The sequence below is a fragment of the Egretta garzetta genome, unplaced genomic scaffold, assembly GCF_000687185.1.
Source record: "Egretta garzetta isolate BGI_Z169 unplaced genomic scaffold, ASM68718v1 scaffold16, whole genome shotgun sequence".
NCBI lineage: Eukaryota > Metazoa > Chordata > Aves > Pelecaniformes > Ardeidae > Egretta > Egretta garzetta.
The window spans coordinates 466643-487086 of NW_009260022.1; the positions used below are offsets into that span (position 1 = coordinate 466643).

The following is a 20444-nucleotide window of genomic DNA, read 5'->3' on the forward strand; positions in this document are numbered from 1 at the left end:
ATCTCACATTCTGAATAATTTTGTGACATCTGCAAACATTTTCACCTCGCTGTTTGCACCTTTGTCATCCTTGTAGCTGAAAATGTATTAAATAATAAAGAACCTGTGAGACTCCACTGATAAAATCTCAGTATTTAGAAAACTGGCCATTTATTTCCACCCTTTTTCCTTTCGTTTAAAATATAAATCCATGTAACAGTCTTCTTTTTTTTTTTCTCCTTGACAATTTCTGAACAACCTTGTTGAATGCCAAATATTTAGCATTGAATCTATTACTCTAATGCATATACATACACAACAGTATAGTAGATAGAAATCTCTATTACATAAAACCAGAGTCATGCATGTTTTACACAGCAGCTGGAGGTGCCAATTTTCAATCTCCACAGTGATATTCCACACAGTCTACCTTGGGAACATGCATATTTCTTCTAACTCACTATGTATACTTGAACAAATTGCTTACAGTTGAAATTAGTGAACTACATAAAAAATATTATTATTAAATGCACATAGAATTGAGTTGTAAAGCAGTTTATAAATCAATTTTGAAAGCTTATTGCATCAAAAGTGAAACAAATTCTATAATTCTTTTTTCAATTACATTGAACTTCTTAAAAGTATCATTCATACGTTTTTTTGGCATTAGACATTGTTAAGGGCTTTTTGCTGGCATGCTATTTTAGTCATATTCATGGTGGTACAGATGGTCTTTTCTGCTTCACCAAATTAATATGACCATGTTATACTGCATTACTGATTTAGCTGTCTAACTGCAGTTCATCTGGAAAGAATACTCAGTGAGAATTTTGCTTCTTGCTAAGACTCTTGGGCATGAAATTGAAAACTTAAATGAGTAGCTTTTTGCCATTCTTCTATGAACTGTAATAAATGGTTTAAAGTTTAAAACCCTATTTCCTGCTTTTTAATTTGAATATTCTTTAAAGGAGGAGTATTGTTATTTTTCTTCAGTGTATGGATAATGAGCTATATGATGTGTTGGACATTCAGCTCTCCCCTGCAGTACTTCAGCTAAAGCTGTCAGGAGGCCCATTCAGAATTTGTCTAGTTTACATTACACTTCCTTGCTCAGCTCAGTAATAATACCATTTGTCATAAATGAAATTCATGGCCCCAGGCCTGCTGTCCCAGTATAGGCTAGAAGGATCAGTGGAAGCTTTCCTGGCACACTGTTTATGGGGTAAAACCTTTTGTTTGAAAGTGGACAACCCCTTCTTTGTGTAGGTATGATGTCAGAGCAGATTTATCTTGGCTTACAATACTAAAACATTTTCGAGATGCAACTACAACTATTAACTATTTACTATAAATATACAGGTATTAAAATCCTCATGTTTTATTGAAGTTGAAGACTAGATTGCCAAGTTCTTCTTAATGCTGAGTCAGAGATTTGTGTATTTCTGGCTTGCTAAGAGCAATTGAGAAAAGCAGTTGAGTCTGAGTCACAATTCCAGGCTTACATTCCACCTCCTCCTTTCAAACTTTGCTTCACTGAATACTTATTATGCAAATTAGTTTATCTGTTGGTTGTATTTATCTTCTGTGCCATCCCACCTAACCCTTAGAGTTTCTAAATAATAGAACTCAGTCCAAAAATATACTGCAGATAAGAAAGGACACTTCTAAACTGTTTGCAGATGTAGTTATCTCCAAAGTCCCAACTTCAAATCAACTTTTCTTGCCTTCTGAAAGACTTTTTAAATTCTGTCTCATGTTTTGGGTGATCAAAAGAGAAGACATTTAGAATTTATGGAAATAAAATGTTTTGGTTAATAGTTTTGTGAAGAAAAGTGTAAGGAAAAAAGCCTATCTTGATAAGAAAAATTAATAGCCTTGCTTTTCCGTAAGTATTGAAATGGGAAATGTTAACATTAAGGGAAAATTGCAATTCTTAATTACTAAATACCATCATATAGAATATTGTGGAGGGGAAAAAATGAAAATTGGTTCTAAAAAGACCTTATTAACAGTTACGATCATGGTTGCAAATTTCCTGCCCCATCTATACAAGTTTCATTTTGAAAACAGTATTCCAGCAAAACCATATCTGAATAAGGATTTTTTTAGTAACCCAATACACTTGCGTGGCAAGTAATCCCCTATCTGTTCTGTGCAAGCGTTTTGTAACAAGGAAGGGAAATGATATTTGGCCTGAATAGTCTTGCTTCAGTGAAGGTAATCCTCAAACTTCTAGTGATGAAATAGTATACTTACATACTAGATACAGTGGCAACGTCAGAGAAATGCCTACAACTGAGAGAGTTTTACTTTCACTACAATTTCTTTAGTGGTGTTAGGATTACTGGTAGATGCTATGTGCCATCCCAAAGTCTGTTTAGCCCATGGCTGTGCACATGGGATTCCTGGTTTCCTATCCTGAGTACTGCAGAAGGGTAGCCCTAAGAGAGAGCCACTGGGAGGTCATGATGGCTCCTTAAAGAATTGCTCAACCAGTTTTTGTAGCATCCATAGTAGAATTGTTACATTCATGTTGATGTAGAGAAGTAGTTATCCAGAAAGCAGTATCTGAACCTGCTTTCAGTAAGTCAACCAATGGGAAAAGAAGTGGTAGCTGGTCGCTGGTACCTAGATTTAGTCTATTAGACCCTCAGCCTTCCCTAGGTTTAGACTTTCTAAAACCAAATCAAAGGACCTCAAAAGCATAAAAAGTTTGCACAAGATAAATTAAGTGAAAGAAACTGTCCTGTTTCATGATATGACATACCACCTGACCGAGGCTGAGAGCTAAACCAAACTCTGAGCTCCCCGTGTTCCAGTACAACCTGTTAACTGTGGTACAGTGTTGAAGAAAATAAAATCTTGCATAATTTTTTCATAGTGGATGACTGGTCTGGCTATAATATAAAACATATTACTTTTTCAGCATGTAAGATTAAAAAATACAACGTACATATCCATAAAGATCAACCTATTCTAAACAGAGAGATTTCCTTGACAAGGGCAGATAAGGTAGGTCAATTATGACAGACTGTGCTCCAAAGAATGGGTTAATTCAACAATACTCTTGTTCTGAAACTTCACCAAACAATGAGCAAGATTACTTTCACAATAGGAGCACAAGTCAGCTCTTTGCTGAGAGATTTTCTGATAATTGAATGCCTGCTGTCAAGGAATTTTCAGGATCTAGGTTATCAGAAATACAGACACTGGCAATTATTGAGTTGCCTCTCAAAGGCTTGGAAATACTATGTTACAACTCATGCAACAGACTGAAGGAAACAATTGCTTTTGAGAAATGGAATCCCTAAACATTGACAGTCTAAAATAGCGGCAAATACTTTGAATGTACTCTATGCAAACACTGAGGCATGTGATGCTGCCTTATTTTTGGTCTGGGCTCAGCAGACCTTAGGACAGAGAATTACAGCAAGAGCCAATTATGTGTTTTTTCAGTTCTTTTCCCCCAAATGTAGAGAAGCATACAGAAGTAGATAATTTTCTTTCTCTGCTCATTAAATAGTCTTCATTTCTTTTCAGGCAGGAAAAAGAAGGCATGTCCACTTATTAACTTTAGAAGCTTAAATTTATAATTCTCAGATACTGTATACACACAGGGTTGGTTTTTTTTTTTCCCCTCTGGGATGGTCTACTTTAATTTTGGCACTTCAGTTCTTCTGAAGGTTGCACTTGAGTTCTATCAGTATTAGTAACAGCAATCTTCTTTATGTTTCCTTATAAGTGAGAAAGTTGTTTTATCTCTGTGCTGGTGTTGGCACATTTTTGTCTTCAGGCTATATTTCTCCTAAAAAGTACTACTGAGAATGGCTAAGAGAATAATATGGTCCAGATCCTCCTGTCTACTCTGAGGCAGCCTGTCAAAACATGAAAGGAAGGGAATGAAGTCTCTGGCTTCATGTAGGTCTGTGTGTGGTTGACCAGTGAATTTAGTCTGAACAGTGTTCTCAGGGTCTCCCTCAAAAGACAGAATAGTTATATCCTCAGATGTTAATATGAACCTGTACATTTACCTGTCTGGTTTTCTTCCCATTTGTTGGTAGTGATGTCATTTTATTATAACTTATTCATTACGTTAAGATTATAGGAGTTAGAGTGGTTTTGTGAAAAACCCATGAGGAAAAAGAATTTTTGGTCCTCTCAGAAAGAGATTTTATTTCTTGTATTTTTATTTTTTAGACATAATTGAAAGTGGAAAAGAAGAAAAAAATAATTATCTGCAATGAAACAAAATAGCAAGCATCACAACAAATTTTCTGTGCAAAGAATTTGTCAATTAGCACAATATTTTGCTGTCTTGCTGAGAATATGGTGGGGTTTTTGGTAGCTGGAAAAAAGAATTCATTCCATCTATTAAATCAAGTTCTCAAGAAATTCTCAACCCTTCATCACCTTCATTGCCAGACTTCATAGAATAAAAAATATTGCTTTTGTCTGAGACAGGAAGCCTGAAGTTCTCTTTATGTTTTAACACTGAATTTATATACTGATAACAAATTCTGCAGTGTGTTTTTTCTCATATATTGATTGAAATTTTTTTATGCTCTGCATACAAGAACTTTCAGTGCTTATAAGCTGAAAAATATCACTACATTTTGGATTTTATATGTCATATAATTATACTAAATTTAATAGTTTAGCTGTTATATCTATAGTTTTGCAGAAATAAGTATTCAGAGTGGGAGCAAGAGCCATATTTTGACTTGCACTCTTCTAGAATTATATAAAATGTAATGAGATCTTGAAATAATAGAACCAGAACAAAGCAATAAAAGGACTTTAGTAGACAGAATTTTAGAAGATAGATTTACCTGAAGAAGAGCCACTCGAAAGGTTGTTACCATCTGAAATACAATTAAACTAGATTTACAAAAAGCTGTAGCTTAAAAAGAAATAGGTTCAAAAATTAAACAGACTATTAAGAAAACAAGGTAGAATATAAAATTTCTGCACATTTTAGAAGCAAATTCAGGTAGCTTGAATTCATATACAATATATGTAAGCTGCAGAAGAATTGTTCTAAAAGTACATTGTCTTTTTATTCGGAAAATTTAAAGAGCTATTCCATTAAGAAGTACTTTGATAATTACTAAGTTTGTCACATAGATCAATATATGTTTCCAATTACTAAGTTTTAAAGTTGGCTAATGTTTCAGCCAGAAAACTAAAGTAGGTGTACCCAGACTAACATGCTATTTCGCATGAAATGGAACCTCTTCTAATTTCTTAGTGATAACTTCTTTGCTAGGAAATACCAGTTTTGTTTGGAAGAAACTTATTGAAAAGTTGAAGAATTAATAATCTCCTTAGGAAGAATAGGCTTTATTCACTGATGCTTGTTCAGAGTATGACCTTAGAGAAGTTTCATATTCCTGGTAGGGCTCACTTATTTCTTGTCTTCATGGGAAGAACTCCTCCTCAGCCTATATGTCATTGCCAGTTGTTTTCAGGTCTTTGAAATGCCTATCTCGCCTGGGTGCTATGTTCCTTAATATAGTCAGGTAATAATGATAGAATTCTATGCCTGAGAAATAAGATACCGTGGTGGTAAACCCCCTTATTTTTATTTATAGGTCTATTTTGTTTGCTTACTTTAAAAGAATGTATACTCCATATTGAATAACATAAATAACAAAGCATATTCCTTGTGACCAGTGTCCATCCAAAATCTTCTCAAATCCATTTAAATATTTTTTTTCTGCTATCTAGTAGAGTCCTCTTCATCTAAGCTTGAGATAACCCTGATAGTTTAGAATTCTCCCTCTTCAAGGTTAAGTTAACAAGTGCACAGATGTGTTAAGTTCTCCGCTAGTTCTTATTATGAATAATAAAGCATATGTCTCTCTCTTCCATCAGAGAATGATGCAAAACTCACTGCCTTTATACCTTCCTGGGGTTATGTATTATAATGTGGGATGACTTTGCAAAATCATTATCCTAGCCTTTAGGTTTCCTCACAGAAACAGCCCGTTTTAAATGTGAAAAGAACAAATAGACAGGAGACCTGTTAAAAATGAATAAAAATACAGGAGCGGAAGAAACCTCCTGGATCTAGTTCAATCCAAGAATCTTTTTCATACTCACTTCTCATACTTACTATATATTTATTTAAATAGCAAACGGAAAATTTGCAGGGTGTCTGCATAGCCAGAGTATTGTCAGTTTGTGTTCCTTTTCCTGTCCAGTGTGCACAAGTCACCTCCACTGAAAGCTACTGAAAGCTGTGTCATTCCCTCTTTTTGGTTTGTAACCTTTTTAAGCAGAGATTGCCTTTTTTATTGAATGTTTGTACAAGATACAGCACAATAGCTCTGTGATCATAGCTGGGAGAGGCTGTAATGCAAACAGCTAATTACAGTGGCTAGAATCCAGGGAGGCTTCCTTTCTAATCTGAGCTCCAACAGTAGCCATGACAAGGAAATAAAATATATTCACCCTACTTGTATTTCTGTAAAAGAAGACTAATAGAATTTATTTATCCTAATGGCTGTTCTGTTAATTAGGCAGTTAGGTATTTGTGGAGCGCTGAAGGTGAAAGTACCAGAGGTCCTTCTGCCTTTTACTGTTGATTGCTGTTCAGCTATATTCCTTTGCTAAGAGTTCAACATTGTCTCAGTTCACCTAACATTCACTGTAATTTACCTTGGAGACAAATACACATATTGACACTGGGGTTGTCAGAAGTATGCTGCTGGTTGGCTAGATAGAAACCTTTGTCCTCCTGGAAACAATTTTTCTTGACTAGCCCTGACTTATGATGAATTTGCTCCCAGTGGTGCAGCTAAAAATAAGACCCTGGACAAATTTTTCATTACATTTTGGGCAAAGTCAGGGGTTACTATTGCTTATATGTGCTATGTTCCATGTGGCAAACCTGTATGCATCAAAGGGTATACAATTTTTCATGACGATGTTGTTGTCCGGATATGTTTAGAAAAAAATATATGCTTGTCTCTCACTAAACTGCTATGCTTATTTATAATAGCAAAGTGCTCTGCGCAGAGGAAAACAAATAACATTTTTTTAACTCTGGCTTAAAGAAAAGCCCTGATTTGAATTTCAGTTGTGCTTGTTTTATTTGTAACTTCAGTGGATGCAGTGATCTCTACTCCTGAGATGTAACTCCATTGCTAGGACCAGGATAGAGCCAAATTTGGTGAAGTGTAAGCAAGCACCTTGAAGGATCTCCTTGCTTGAAAGGTTTTCTGATTATGGTTTTAGCTGTTCTAAGAATATTATTAGCCTGTTCATTTTCTTTGAACCTTATACAAAAGGTATGCATTTATTGGATGCATAAGAGATCCTTTCATTTCCTTTAGAGGAAGAAACCCAAGAAATTATTCCAGGGTGTATTTAATAGGCTTATAGATTTTGAAGTGATAAAATTATAAGACAATCCTCAAATATCCCTTTTCGGCAGAATGCAATTATGTGCTTAATCAAATAACTTTCTGGGCTTTCTCCCATGAGGTAATGAGGTAATGTGTTTGGGAACCAGTATTAGCTTATAGGTTAGTACTTCTAGCTAGTCAAAATGTTTTGAAGTTAAATGAATGGAACTTGCGATAAAGTTACCTTATCTGACTCTAGCTATTTTAGCCTACATATTAATAGGAGTTTTGCTTTAGAAAAGACTGGAGTAAATGTTAGAAAAAGCACTTATAGGTCAATAAAAAAGCAGCATGCTCTAGGTGGGGCAGAAGATGATGACAACTCAGAATTAAACTTCTGAGAGTTTTTTCTCATCTTTTGCATGTATGTGTATTACAATCCCACAAATGGTCCACTTTGAGTAGAAAAATTATAGCTACATTTTTCATATTGAGGTCAGTATCCTCAAATCTATGACTTTTTGTCAGTGTGAAATGGTTGCTGATTTTCTGTGTCCATTCTGTGTCATGACTGCTTTTGATATTTTGCAGTTAGGAGCTTTACAGATGCAAAATATTTGACAGCTTTGAAGAGCAAAATCGGGTGCCAGGAGCAAATATTAATTTATGCCAGTTACTTAAATTTCTGTAAAAATTCTTCATCAAATTGGTGGAGTGGATGAACATGCCAGATTAGAATGTTTGACAAATTTGGGAATAAAAGTGGACACTTACGTTCCCTTTCCTCAACAGATGATTTAAAAGCCATATTTATATACAGAAGTTATAGTAGCTTAACACCTTGTAATGAAGAGTTTAATGAAGTCTGTACAACGCACTGTACAGGAATTCTTATCTCATTTTGGTTAACTGCTACTAGTAGACAAATTTAAATGATAATTTAGCAGTGTTCACTCAGGTTTTTTTGCTAAAATGGTGTAAAATCACATCTCTTAAGGTAGTTCTTTGTAGAAAATCTACAGAAAGCTCTTTTTTTCTTTAACAGTGAGTCTAACAGCAGCGAGTTCTCTTTTTCTAAAAGCGTCTTACTAAAAATCCATTATTTATGCGTTATTTCAGTTGGAGATGAAAATTTTATACAACTTTGTCAAATGATTAGATTAATGAAAATTTATGAACAACACTTTCGGGAATTTTTTTTTATCATCATAGTGACAATTAAGCAAACGTTAGTGTCTTATCCAATGTGACAGAGAACAGTCCATAAGAAATGTTACAATATGAATAAAAACAATTTTTAAGGCTTATGTAGCTCAAAACTTTTGATCTTAACACTTTAATATGCTAAACAAATATCCTTTCACTTAAAAAGCAGGTATTTATGTCTTCAAGCATTTCAAAGATAAAGTGAGGTGGGGTGAAGTTATTAAGTGTTTTTATCTTTGGGTATAGAATTTAATTTCTGGGATTATAAAACATTTACATGATCTAAGAAAAGGCAACACAGAAAGCAAACAAACTTATTAGAAAAGACTTGAAGAATGAATAGATTTCTCATACCTGGAAATGAGACAAAATTTGGAAAGAATGGTTAGATGATGGATGGACATCTATAGCAGAAGAAATTTCCTCACCTCTCTGAATATAAAGATGGGACAGATATAATATTAAATAAATTTGGTTAGAAGTTTAAACAAAAAGATATGAAAAATGTTTGGGATTTTTTTTCCCCTGAAAGGAAAGAGTTATATATGAACACAGACTTCCTTTGTTTTACTAGTGGAATGGCATATATTGAAAAATAGAATTGGGGCAAAACACAAAAGCAATGAAACAAAGAGTGAAAAATCAGTTGGCTGTAATTTAGTAGTTCTTTACAGATTTGGTGCATGCTAGGATTTTCCAAAATTTAGCTATTTGATTATACAAACACTGGTCAGACTGCCATAGAGAAGTGATGATAAATTCTTGCAAGGAAGAATAAAGGGAACAAAAGGAACAGCTGTAAGGATTTTTACACTGCTATTATGAAGCCAGTATCTTCACTTTTCACATTACTGCCTATTCAGCTTTTTGCTGCATGTGAGATAGGAGCTCTTGAGCACCAGACTAGAAAAAAATTCTATTTATACTCAAATGTGGTCATCAAACTACTGGCAGCATACTATATATTTTTTAAATGATCTATTATCATAATCTGCCAAGCCCAATGCTGAATCAGAACCTAACTGTGTTAGCCATCATAATGGCACATAACAAAAGACAGGATCCCTGTCCCAAAGAGCTTACAAACTAAAATATCTGTCAGTATTCAGCTGGTAAATTTTTAATTTCTTGCCTATCCAGAACTAAATATAGTCTCTTGAGCTCAACCTAGCAAATGTCAGTTGCCTTCCACAGGTCTTTAATTTGTTCAGAGGGCCCTCAGCCCTTTAACAGATTGAAATTCCTCTTTTCTATTAGAGCCTTTGAAAACAGAATGCAGCATGTGTATGGCATGAAGTGCTTTTTCCTTACACTGTGTTAGGTTTCAGTCATGAAGAACACTGTGGTAAGTGGTCTTATTCAAAACTATTGGCTGCAGCTCGCAGGATAGATGCTTTTAGAAAAAGGAAAGGTTTTTCAAAGTTACACTTGATAAATTCAACGCCAACTCCTAATAAATCAATTAGAGGAAGAATGATAGTATGGAAAAGTTAACTTATTTTGTAGGGTCAGGAAAATAACTGTAATCTTTTTGCTTCCTGTTTATTCTTAGTTCTCTCCTGCAACCTGACTCAGTAATTTTTATTTGCTCTCATGTTGACAAGACATTCCAGTATGAGAAAACTCAATCTAAGGAGCTCTGGAAAGAAATCTCTCATGATCTGTGTATTTCTGGGTAGTAGATGTTAATGCAATCTGAAATCTTTTGTCTTTTGTCATTAGCTGTTGCTTATCTTGGTTGTTTGTCAGAGATGTATTGCACTTGTTATATGGCTGGTTCCCTCTCTATTATTTTTCTCTAAATTGGTGGCTGGATTTTGTTTCTTTGCGCTTTTTTTTTTTTTTTTTTTTTTTTTTTTTCTGAACCAGTACCCATTACTGTCCATTTTGTGTGTGATCCAATGAAGACAGAGCAATTGCTTTACCTGTTGATATATGTTCTAAATAGAGTAAGATGATAAAAAATTAACTTCCTCCTAGAGAATCTGCTGTTTGCCTTTCGTATGGTGGGAACATGACTTGAAAAAGATGTTTTTACTGGTAAACAATCCGCCTTTTTTTGTGACTTCTTTTGTTGCTTATTGGTCTCTCTCTGCCTTTTCTGAATGTCAGGGCTTTTGTTTGTTTTAATTCAGATCCACCACTGGCCTGTATACAATACCTTGTAGTTATTTCTGGGTGTTTTGCACAGGTTGGCCTCTTGAGAATTCTCTTTGCCAAGGGGAATTTTTGGCTGTGTAGCGTATTTTGTATCACCATTCTTCCCATCCTGCCCACGTAAGTCTGCTTTGAAACCACAAGCAACTAGGTAGGAGTAAGAGCAGCCATGCACCTGCTCTAGTTTCTGCCAGTTTCTGTCATCTGGCTGTACCCACTGGCAGGAATATGGTGCAAATCACATTTCTTTGCTGCTTTTTGCACCTTGATCTTTATCATGTACTGAGCTTGGAGCCCCACTTATTAATTTTTCAAGAACTCTCAGCAAGGAAATCCCCTGTGTATGTTGAGCATAAATACTGTAAAACAAGAGAAGGATGTTTTGACTAAGTGCTTTTTTTGTGGATGTCCTCTTTAGCGGCTTTTCACTTTAAAATACGGCAAGTGACAACACTTGAAAATGTACAGTGATGTATGGCAGATAGCAGAACAAAAAGCTCTTTTTCAGGACATGAAGCTCTTCCCCCTCTCCCGCCCCCCCTCAATTGGTAGTTTACCTTCTATGTTGTCAGTAAAACCACATTAAGCATAGACCAGCTGAAAAATTTTATTTATGTTATAAAATTGTTTTTAAAACCAGGAAGTAAAGTGTTCAAAATTCATAAAATCATGTCATCCTGAAATAGAAACAGAATACGAGTGGGGTTTACTTAATGTAATTTTTATCTTTTTTTTTTCTGATGCAATTTTATTATTTTCTGATACCCCTTAATGGGATTTTTACCATAACATTACTAGAAAAAGAAAAATGTTTTCTTGCTATCTCAAAAAAATGAAAAATATTGCTGTATTGGTTATTCAAACCCCCCCGCAAAACAGAATAAGAAAAGGAAGTATAAAAGTATGAGATGTTAAATATGTGTTATAAAGAATATTTACAAAGGCTTCTTTAAAAACGTGATATTTGGTGAAAAATTATTATTTGCAGACTGCTAGTTTTCCCTAACAGGAATTTTCCTTTCCACAGTCTTATATCTACTGCTATTGTAAGGTTATACAGACATAAGCGGAAAGACTTTGGCCCATCTTGAGTGTTTCAGTCAGAGCTCTTTCTCCATGCTTAATGAAAATAGGGTTTTTTTTAAGTATTCCAATTAGTTATAGAAGTAAATTGCAATCATTTAAAAATGTGAATGATTTGACAATATTATGGGGGGACCTTTTGTTTATGTATTTTTTGATACTCACAGAGATTTGAGTGAGATCCTATGCATTTTGTCCAGCAGATACAGTGCAGAAACTCTAGATTACGAAGAATGGCAAAGACTGCTTTTATCAGAAGGAACCTGGTAATGCTGTTGTATGCACAGCTATAGGCCTGCTCCTTACAATCTTCTCAACATAACTAGCAGAAAAAATAATACCGCATGTCATCACTTCACAGTGCATTGGTTAAGTTCTCCACTCACTTCTCACAGTGAAATCATACCAGTCTTTGTCTCCTGTCTAGAGAAACTTGGAGTGTTGATTTAACAATCAGAAAACTTAGGTTCCAAGTCCCTTTATCTTACTATCATTAAAGATTATTACACTGTAAAAAGGTATTTTCCAACTGTTCCTGAGCCTGCTAGGGGAGAGTGTTAACACTCACTGTAGAGCATGCTGTGCTTTACTAAGAGCTTGTACAAATGGGGATATTTCTGGGAAATCTTGTAGTAAGAGCAGATTATGTGAGTGCAGATGCAAAGCAGAAGGATCATGTGCTGTTGCTGCACAGAGTGAAGGTCAGCAAAAGACCACATGTTCTGCAGATAGTGGGACAGAAAGCTACACAGTTTAGCTGTATAAAAGAAGTGGACTTCTGTTTTGTGTAGAGTTTTCTGATTTTGACAATACTTATATTCCAGAGTGGAATAAAAACAAAAGCATTTCCTGTATATCTAAAACCCCCACGTCCTTCAAGCTAATTGAATTACTTCAATTTGATAAAATCAGGATGTTTAATTATGTTTTAATTTTTTTTCACGTTTTATATTTTCTAGTCTAATTTAATCAAACCTTCCAGCAACTTTTTTTAATTTGGAAAGGAAAATAGAAATATTCAATTTTGAATAGGCTAAGGTGAAATATTTGGGCTATATCATAATGATTTTTTTTGCAATGTTCCATTCATAATAAAGTTTTGTCAAGGTTCTGTGAAACGTTTTACTTTTAATGAATTTATATTTCCTAGCAGTACTCACAAGACCTATGCTGTTAGTACTACCAAAGATCTGATAGATTGTCTTGCCAACAGGCTTGCTATATTTAACTTCTTATTGTTTTGAATTCTATCTTAAATGAGTCAGGTAACGGGGATTGCATATTTTCTTTGGTATCATTATTGCTCAGGTTAATTACTGTCCCAGCTAAGAGTACAGGAAAGAAGAGAACTTTCAATGAGTAACTTACGATTTACAAGTTTGGATGGCAATATTGGCTTGCACTTCTCAGGAGATGCTACATTCTCTTCATCTGTTACATACTCAAAGTTAATAATAAACATCATTGCTACTCCCTCTTGATTTTTCACTGGAATTATGTGGGTGTTGCAAATGAAGGTAGATCCTGCAGATGGAGAAAAAAAAAAAGAAATACATAAATGAAGGGAAGCTTCATTATTTTTTCACTCCTGTAATTCCAGTTACACCAACAGGTACTGAAGAATATTTCTTTAAATTTAATGGTTGAACATCAAACACACTATTCTTTAATTTAAACAGGAACATTTTCATGGAAAGAAATACATCTTTTGGTAATTTATTAGATTGTTACCTCTTCCAAAAGATTTCTCCTTTAAAATGCCAATTTTAGGTTTTTTGGGGGTTTTTTTTATTCACTGGAAGTACCTATAAAGACAGACTTGTGATATGGAGACATTTAGCACCGAAAGTAGCAATGCGAACACTGTTCCAACCACAACACTAGCAAAGAAAACAGAACTCCATTCTTCTAAATGTCAAACATTCTTCATGCTTTTGGTTCTATTACAACAGGATGAATCATACATTAAATATTTATGGGTGTAAATATATCACTATTCTTATTTTAGCTCTCAATCTTTTGGGGGCTGTATAATGTTGTTTAGGTTTGTGTTAAAAATTATATTTGTTATCTGATCCTACAGGGTTTTATATTCTATCACATAAATCTTCTAAACTGTGGTAATAATTTTCAGTAGTTTTCAGAAGTATTTGACTTAACTGTTACATACAATTTGAAGTATGAATTTAAAAGTACCCTAGTTTTCATGTATATGGAGCATACCCAGCTTATACTGAAATGTACAGAAGGTATAATTTCTCAACACCTCTGGCACTCAGGGTGTTCTTGTTCAAAAGCCTAATTACAGATTTAAAGAATTCTTTGTGTTAATTCTTCCACTATAACTCTTAAGAAGTTTCATTTGACAAGGTCGTTAGTTTTGATTTAATTCCTTCTATTAACCTAACAAAATATAGTGGTTCCAAAAATAATGTGATTGCTGTAAGCAATACAATAATGTACTAAAGGCTTCATGCAAACAAAACTGTGTGCTGGTGTCTTTCCATGATAAGTAGGGGCTGGTTTATCTGCAATTTATGCATTTGAACACAGTAATCACTGAAACTTGACAGCGTGTGCAATGTGACAAAAATGGATCCTGATCTGGGTTACACAATAATAATTTTTTTTTTTTTGCCATTGAGGAGAGAGAGTAAAGATTTATATCATAAACAAGATCAGATTCTGGCTCCTCATGTTTAATGTAGTACTTGCTATAATGTGGTATATAAGGCCGTTTGAGCTATGTATAAAATTGACATGCTGGCCTTTCAAGTTTTGCAGCTGTACCTTCAATGCATTTAATAAAACAGTTAAGCTGTGGCACTTGCCACAGTTGCCATGGTTACAAGCTCAATGACTTTGGTAAACAGAAAATAAGCAATTTAAGACTGTTCCATTAGAGCTAAAAATAGAAGTGCTGCAGGCCAAGTATTGCAACATAGACTGGTTAAACAGAGGGTCTGAAGAGAATTTAGAAATGATCTTTTTGTTTTTAGCTAACTAATAAAAATACATATTGAGTTTAAACAGTCAAAATTATATTTATTGATTCGCTTGGAAGCAAATACTTACTATTTCACTATTTCATGACATAGACTATGTTTTGACATGCATATTTATAGATTGAGCACATATTCCCCAGTCGGACACCTTTAACACAGCAGACTGGAGGTGGGGCTAGGCTGTGGCATGCATGGCTTTGAGGAACACTGAGCTCCAGTGGATCAAATGTTTATCAATTTTTGCAAACAAGGGTAATGAGGAGCCTCAGACTTCTTTAAAAACTTTCCTGCTTTTGAAGGCAAGGGTGTTCCAGCTTCTGAAATGCTTCCCACAGTGCTAAGTAATGACACTATCTCCCGTTTATGTAGAACATTCCGCCCTCAAGCATTTACAAACCTCATTTGTACGGAGCTAGGGATTCGCATCTCTGGGGAGATGCAGAAGTTGTTTAACAGTGCACAGCTTATGAACATGGCAAAAAGCATGGGGTTAAAAATTTAAGCTGTATGTAGAAGTATTTTGGGAACAAAAAATGGCAAAGTTTCATATCTGGTGTAATTCAGCATAGTTCCTTTGAAGACCAATTGTACCCGCACGCTAATGAGTCCAGTGTAGTTCATTAGTCTGAAGTTTTTCCAAGACACCTGGGCTTTTTAAGAGGCATAGAATATTTACTTTGTGCAAATGACTGGAATTGGAATTCTGCAACTTAACCAAAATACAATGCCTGTTGCAGTCACTGCTAGTGTTTGTCTTTAGTAGAGAAACAGTTATCTCCTATACACTTATCAGTATGTATTTCTACTGAAATGGCAATAAGGAAATATAAAATACAAAATAACAAGGAAGACTCTAGCGTGACTGAAAAATAAGATTTGGATACAAAGAATACTAGCAAATTCAAAAGATAAGCTTTGAGTTGTTGGAGTTGATGGCAATAAAGAAATATTAACAAGTAGCTTGTTTATAAACAATCTTATTCAGTATTTGCACTCTGGCATTCCTCTGTTCTTCATTGCACTCAGCATGTTTTCCCTGTTCTGTCTCTATACTGACTATTTTGAGATTAAGAAATGCTTCTGATGAGCAATACAAATTGTAATGAAGTTTCTGGCATTTGCATTTCTCATCTAATGGCACAGGGCAAGTGGATGATATAATCAGAATAATCATGAAAATTATACCTTTATAATTAATAGATTCAATATCCAGCAATATATCTGGATTTTCTAAAATTACTGCTGAGGAGTAATCATGAAATATACCTGTTGTGCTCTCTTGTTATCATCATTGGAGGTGATAAAGAGGAAAACTGGCTGTTTTCTTGCCAGCTTGATTTCCATGGTTATAAGGACTTTTTTTCTTTTGTCTATGGTATTTTAAAGCCCACTCTTTCATCTAGTTAAATTAGTGGCAAAATACCCATATGTGAAGAAAAGATTCTGCTCCCCTATATGCTGTGTGGATATGATGTATGATTCTGTAGTTATGTATTCAACAGTGTGATATCACAAGACTAGACAGGCTGGTGTGAAATAAATAACTGCGAAAATGTATACATAAGTGACAATAAATATTAAGAAGTAAAGATTTAGGATTCTATGAGTATATATTGCACCATTTGAACCATTCTGGTGAAGAAAAGCCTATTTAAATATCTGGCTGCATAGTGTTTAAAGTTGACTTGCTTCATAAGAGCAGTACAAAGCAGGTACATCAAACCAATTAATCTGGTTCATAAAATCTATTTACCTTTCCAGTCATTTTCTATAGAAGATTTTAGGACAGCTTTTTATCAGGCTGCATCTTCTAGATACAATTGCACTCATTTATTTGAATTGTAATAGCTCTGTTTATGAGCAATTGGGAGAGGACAATACAATTAGTATAACAGTGAAGGCTTTGCAAATTACAAGAGCCTCCAGTCTCACATGCAAAACCCTGACAAGTAAACTTTGAAAAATGACACATCCCAAACAACTATTTTGATTCAGCCTTGCTGGGAACAACATTTTCACAGGCCATTACATATGCCAAGCGAAAGGATCTCTGAAAAATGAGACACTGTGGCATTTAAGTAACTGTCCAAATTCTGCAGAAGCCCTATGTTTCACATAGCAGGGACCCTTGAAAATTCATTATGGTTCTACAGGATGGCTCTGCAGCCCTGTTGCCCTGAGTGAGTCTGACAGTTGCTATCTGCATTTCACCATTAAAAAATTCAGGCTCCCCCACCTCAGTACAAATTTGAGGACTGCCTTCACTGGGGCTGAGACTGGCTCCAACATGTTTTGGAACCAGCCTTGGCTCCCTGTGCCAAAGTATTTATGACTTCCCAGATATTTTTTTTTTAATAGAGCTGCTGTGGAAAACTGACTAAGGCTATAGAAAGAAAGATATTGAGTATGTCCTCTGTGTGCATATATAAATTTCTGGACAGGTTGACCTTACACAAGTTTTCTAGGATTATGATATTTTTTTACTGTTGCAAACTACAAGCAGTCCAGTGTAGATATCTGTACAATCCATAGCCACTTCTGTTCATTTAAAATTGAAGGTGAGATGGAATAAATCAAAACAGAACAAAGGAAGACCCAACAGCAGCTTGCCTACTAGAACAAGACCAAAGACAGTCAAAAATTAGAGGCACAGATACTGCACATGTTTCCAGGTCTGGGGAGTCCTGTTCTCTGTTTGAAGACAGATCTGGATGAAAAACTTCTTCAGCATAATTTTTTTTTTTTTTTTTTTTTTTTTTTATACTATAAGGGCAAGAGAAGGAAGCTGGGTATACTTTGTGCTTTTATTAAATAATCAGCATGTTTATTTTGAAAATAACTGCCCTCCATTTCCCCTGATACGATTCACGTTTTGTCATCAAAATGAATGCTCAAAATTCCTTCTCTCAGAGGCATGAACTTAGAACATATTAGTTACAAACATAGAGTTTATACCTTACATTTTAATTTAAAATCTTAAACTATCAATCATAATAGAAATTCAATAAAATACATTTCATATTAAATTGTGTACTAAGCTTATTCTTAATTCTATCAGTGTTTTACTGAAAAGGAGCAGAGAAAAGTCTGAATAGTTCCCATTTTCTTAGTAATGAGGTGAAATAAGTATTGTTTTCATAGGTTCATTTTTGACAGTTACTCTGACATTATTAGAGTCTGATTACTGTTACACTAGGTAGAAACTTAATATTCCTCTGTTAAGAAAGAACAGACTTCTATAAATACAACAAACAAAGAATGTAATAAACCATAACCTATGGCTTTTTGTTATCTTGTGTTCATATTTACAGCCTTATTTGTCCTTTCATCATAGCATGGCTCATTGGGATTGCCAATGTTAATAAGAGCTTTGGGGAAAGAAAAGAGAGATAATCTGAGGGAGAATTAATGTGGAAGAACAAAAGACCTTCTCTTGACCTTGCCCATCCTTCATGGAGTCTTCATCTTTGGGACGAGAAGCCAAGGCATGGCTTTCTACTACTTAACTACCCAAATCCAACATTCTCTTCCTCCCTAATGGACAAAAGAAGCATCTCTTTCTACTACTTCCAGACTGGGGCAGGTCTCAGAAAGTTGGTTACTCTGTTTATTCAGGTCTAGGGTGATACTTGTCCAGGCAGAAAGTAAAGGGAATTTAATGAAATGAAATGTATGCTCTGGTCTTGGGAAAGGAAAGACTGTTCTGCTTTGCATGGGCATTCAGGAAGGCTGAGGCTGTGGGTTTTGTCCACCATGCCTAGCACAGTAAATACAAGTAGTAGCAAGCCCCTTAGGAGCATATGAAATGCTGATAACTCAAGTCTTGTTCTCTGTCCCAGACTGCTGTTTACAATCTATTTTGCTACCAAATGCTGGTGGATAAAGGACATGGACATGCTCCTTATATGGACCAGTGTGGTAGCATCACAGGGATTGTGTGGTAGATGAATTAGATGGAAGGCAAGGTGGGAAGGGGGATACAAAATCTTGTGAAATAAGGCTGTCCTCTTGCACGCTGCTGATAAGAATTTTGCATTCTTGAAAAGCCCTAAGGATAAGCAGAGTACCCTTACTTGGAGCAGCTTCACGTGTGATCTGGAATTGTGACCTTATTGCCTGTTGCTCCGTATCTACTTTCAAAGAACCTTTAAAAAAAGAAATGGAAGCAAGCTAAAATTTTTTCCTATATGTTGTCAAGATTCTGGTAACAATCAGGTTAAAACCTTGTTTTAGCAAGCAAGTACTCTCATCAAGCTGTGAATGGTGCAGAAGAATGACACCTGAAAATGACTGGTTGTAATTTACTAACAAGACTAGTAAAGCAAGCACCTTGTATCCTTGAAGGGTTCGAAACAAAGAAAAGGAAATTGGAAGAAAAACAGTAGCCAGTGAATATTTGCTCTGCCTTGTGTGATTTCTGACTTATCACTGAAGATAGTCCTTTTCTCTTATGCTTAAAATTCAGAATCCTATTTATCTCCAATTTGAGCAAACAGGGTACTTAGTTCAGCTTTTGTTGGCATTTAGGGACAATTGCACTGGGGATGTGTATTGAATATGCAAGCAAAAGCCAGTTTGTCAAATATTGAGGGATGATGTGTATTGTGATGTGGGGGTTCACCATGACCAGTCAAGGGCTGAAAATCCATTCCTTTGTGTTTCTGTTCAAGCACAAACCAGGAATAATGCAGCATGTCACAGGGAATGTTGTTTTCAGTGGACTTACTAGAAAGATTTGCTTTCTTTCTCAAACCACACTAAGAACTCTATTCCTGTCGTGTTAAGTTGAAAATGTTCATGTGAAGATCCTGCAGAATTTCACCTGATGTTATATTAAAGGTCTTCAAATGCCTTTGCAAGCCCATTTCTTTGTCAATTAAAACTATTTACTAACAGCTTTTTACAACTTAGTCTGCTTGTTTACATAATAAAAACAAGTGGAATAGTGACTGAATCTGCCCTGAGAAAATTGCCCAGCTCTTAGTGATGTACAGTCAAGTCACTGGAGACAGATACCACTTGGCTACTTGCTCAATTCAGTAACAACCCCCCCATGAAAGAAACATCAGACAAATATTTCTGTCTGTTTTTACCGGCAGCTCTTTGCATCTTTGCACTTGATGTCATTTACTCAGATCTTTAGAGGCTTCTGAACTGTAAAGACCCTATTTAAATTTTGTCAAAACTTTGGCTCTAAAGGAAAGAATCACCCTTGGATGATCCTTCCCTCCCCGCCCCCCCCCTTCATTATGTAGCTGCACGCATGAGGAATAGGAGGAAACTTGATGCTAAGACTAAAGATGATAATATTTGTACCCATACAGAGCACCTATTCCAGGAAGCCCAGGCCGCGTTGCAAATGTTGCCTGTTGCTGCCCTTCAAAGTGTACAGGTATTATTTTACGTTCTTCTAAAGATGGTAGGAATGAGGCATAAAAAGAAAAGTGTTTTATCCAAAGCTGCATCAAAAATGAATGAAGAAACTAAGGGTAACACAAAGAAACTCTTGATCTCACTTTCACAATTAAATCAGTAGATAACAGCCTCACACTGTTAAAATGTGTCTAGTATATTTCCACACTAATGGGTGGTACAATTCTCTTTATCTTTTACCTGCGCAGTGTCTTCATGTCACCATTTTCCAATTCCATTTCACTGAAAATGA

At 35.2% G+C, this 20444-nt stretch overlaps 1 protein-coding gene across 1 annotated transcript in view; it reads right to left on the reverse strand.

Annotated features, from left to right (window-relative positions):
• The window catches only part of KCNH7 (potassium voltage-gated channel subfamily H member 7), a 240203-nt gene that overhangs the window by 85073 nt on the left and 134686 nt on the right, over positions 1–20444 (reverse strand). The window contains exon 3 of the mRNA XM_009640740.2: positions 13139–13298. Coding sequence (XP_009639035.1) covers positions 13139–13298 — 160 coding nt within the window. The remainder of the gene's footprint in view (positions 1–13138; positions 13299–20444) is intronic.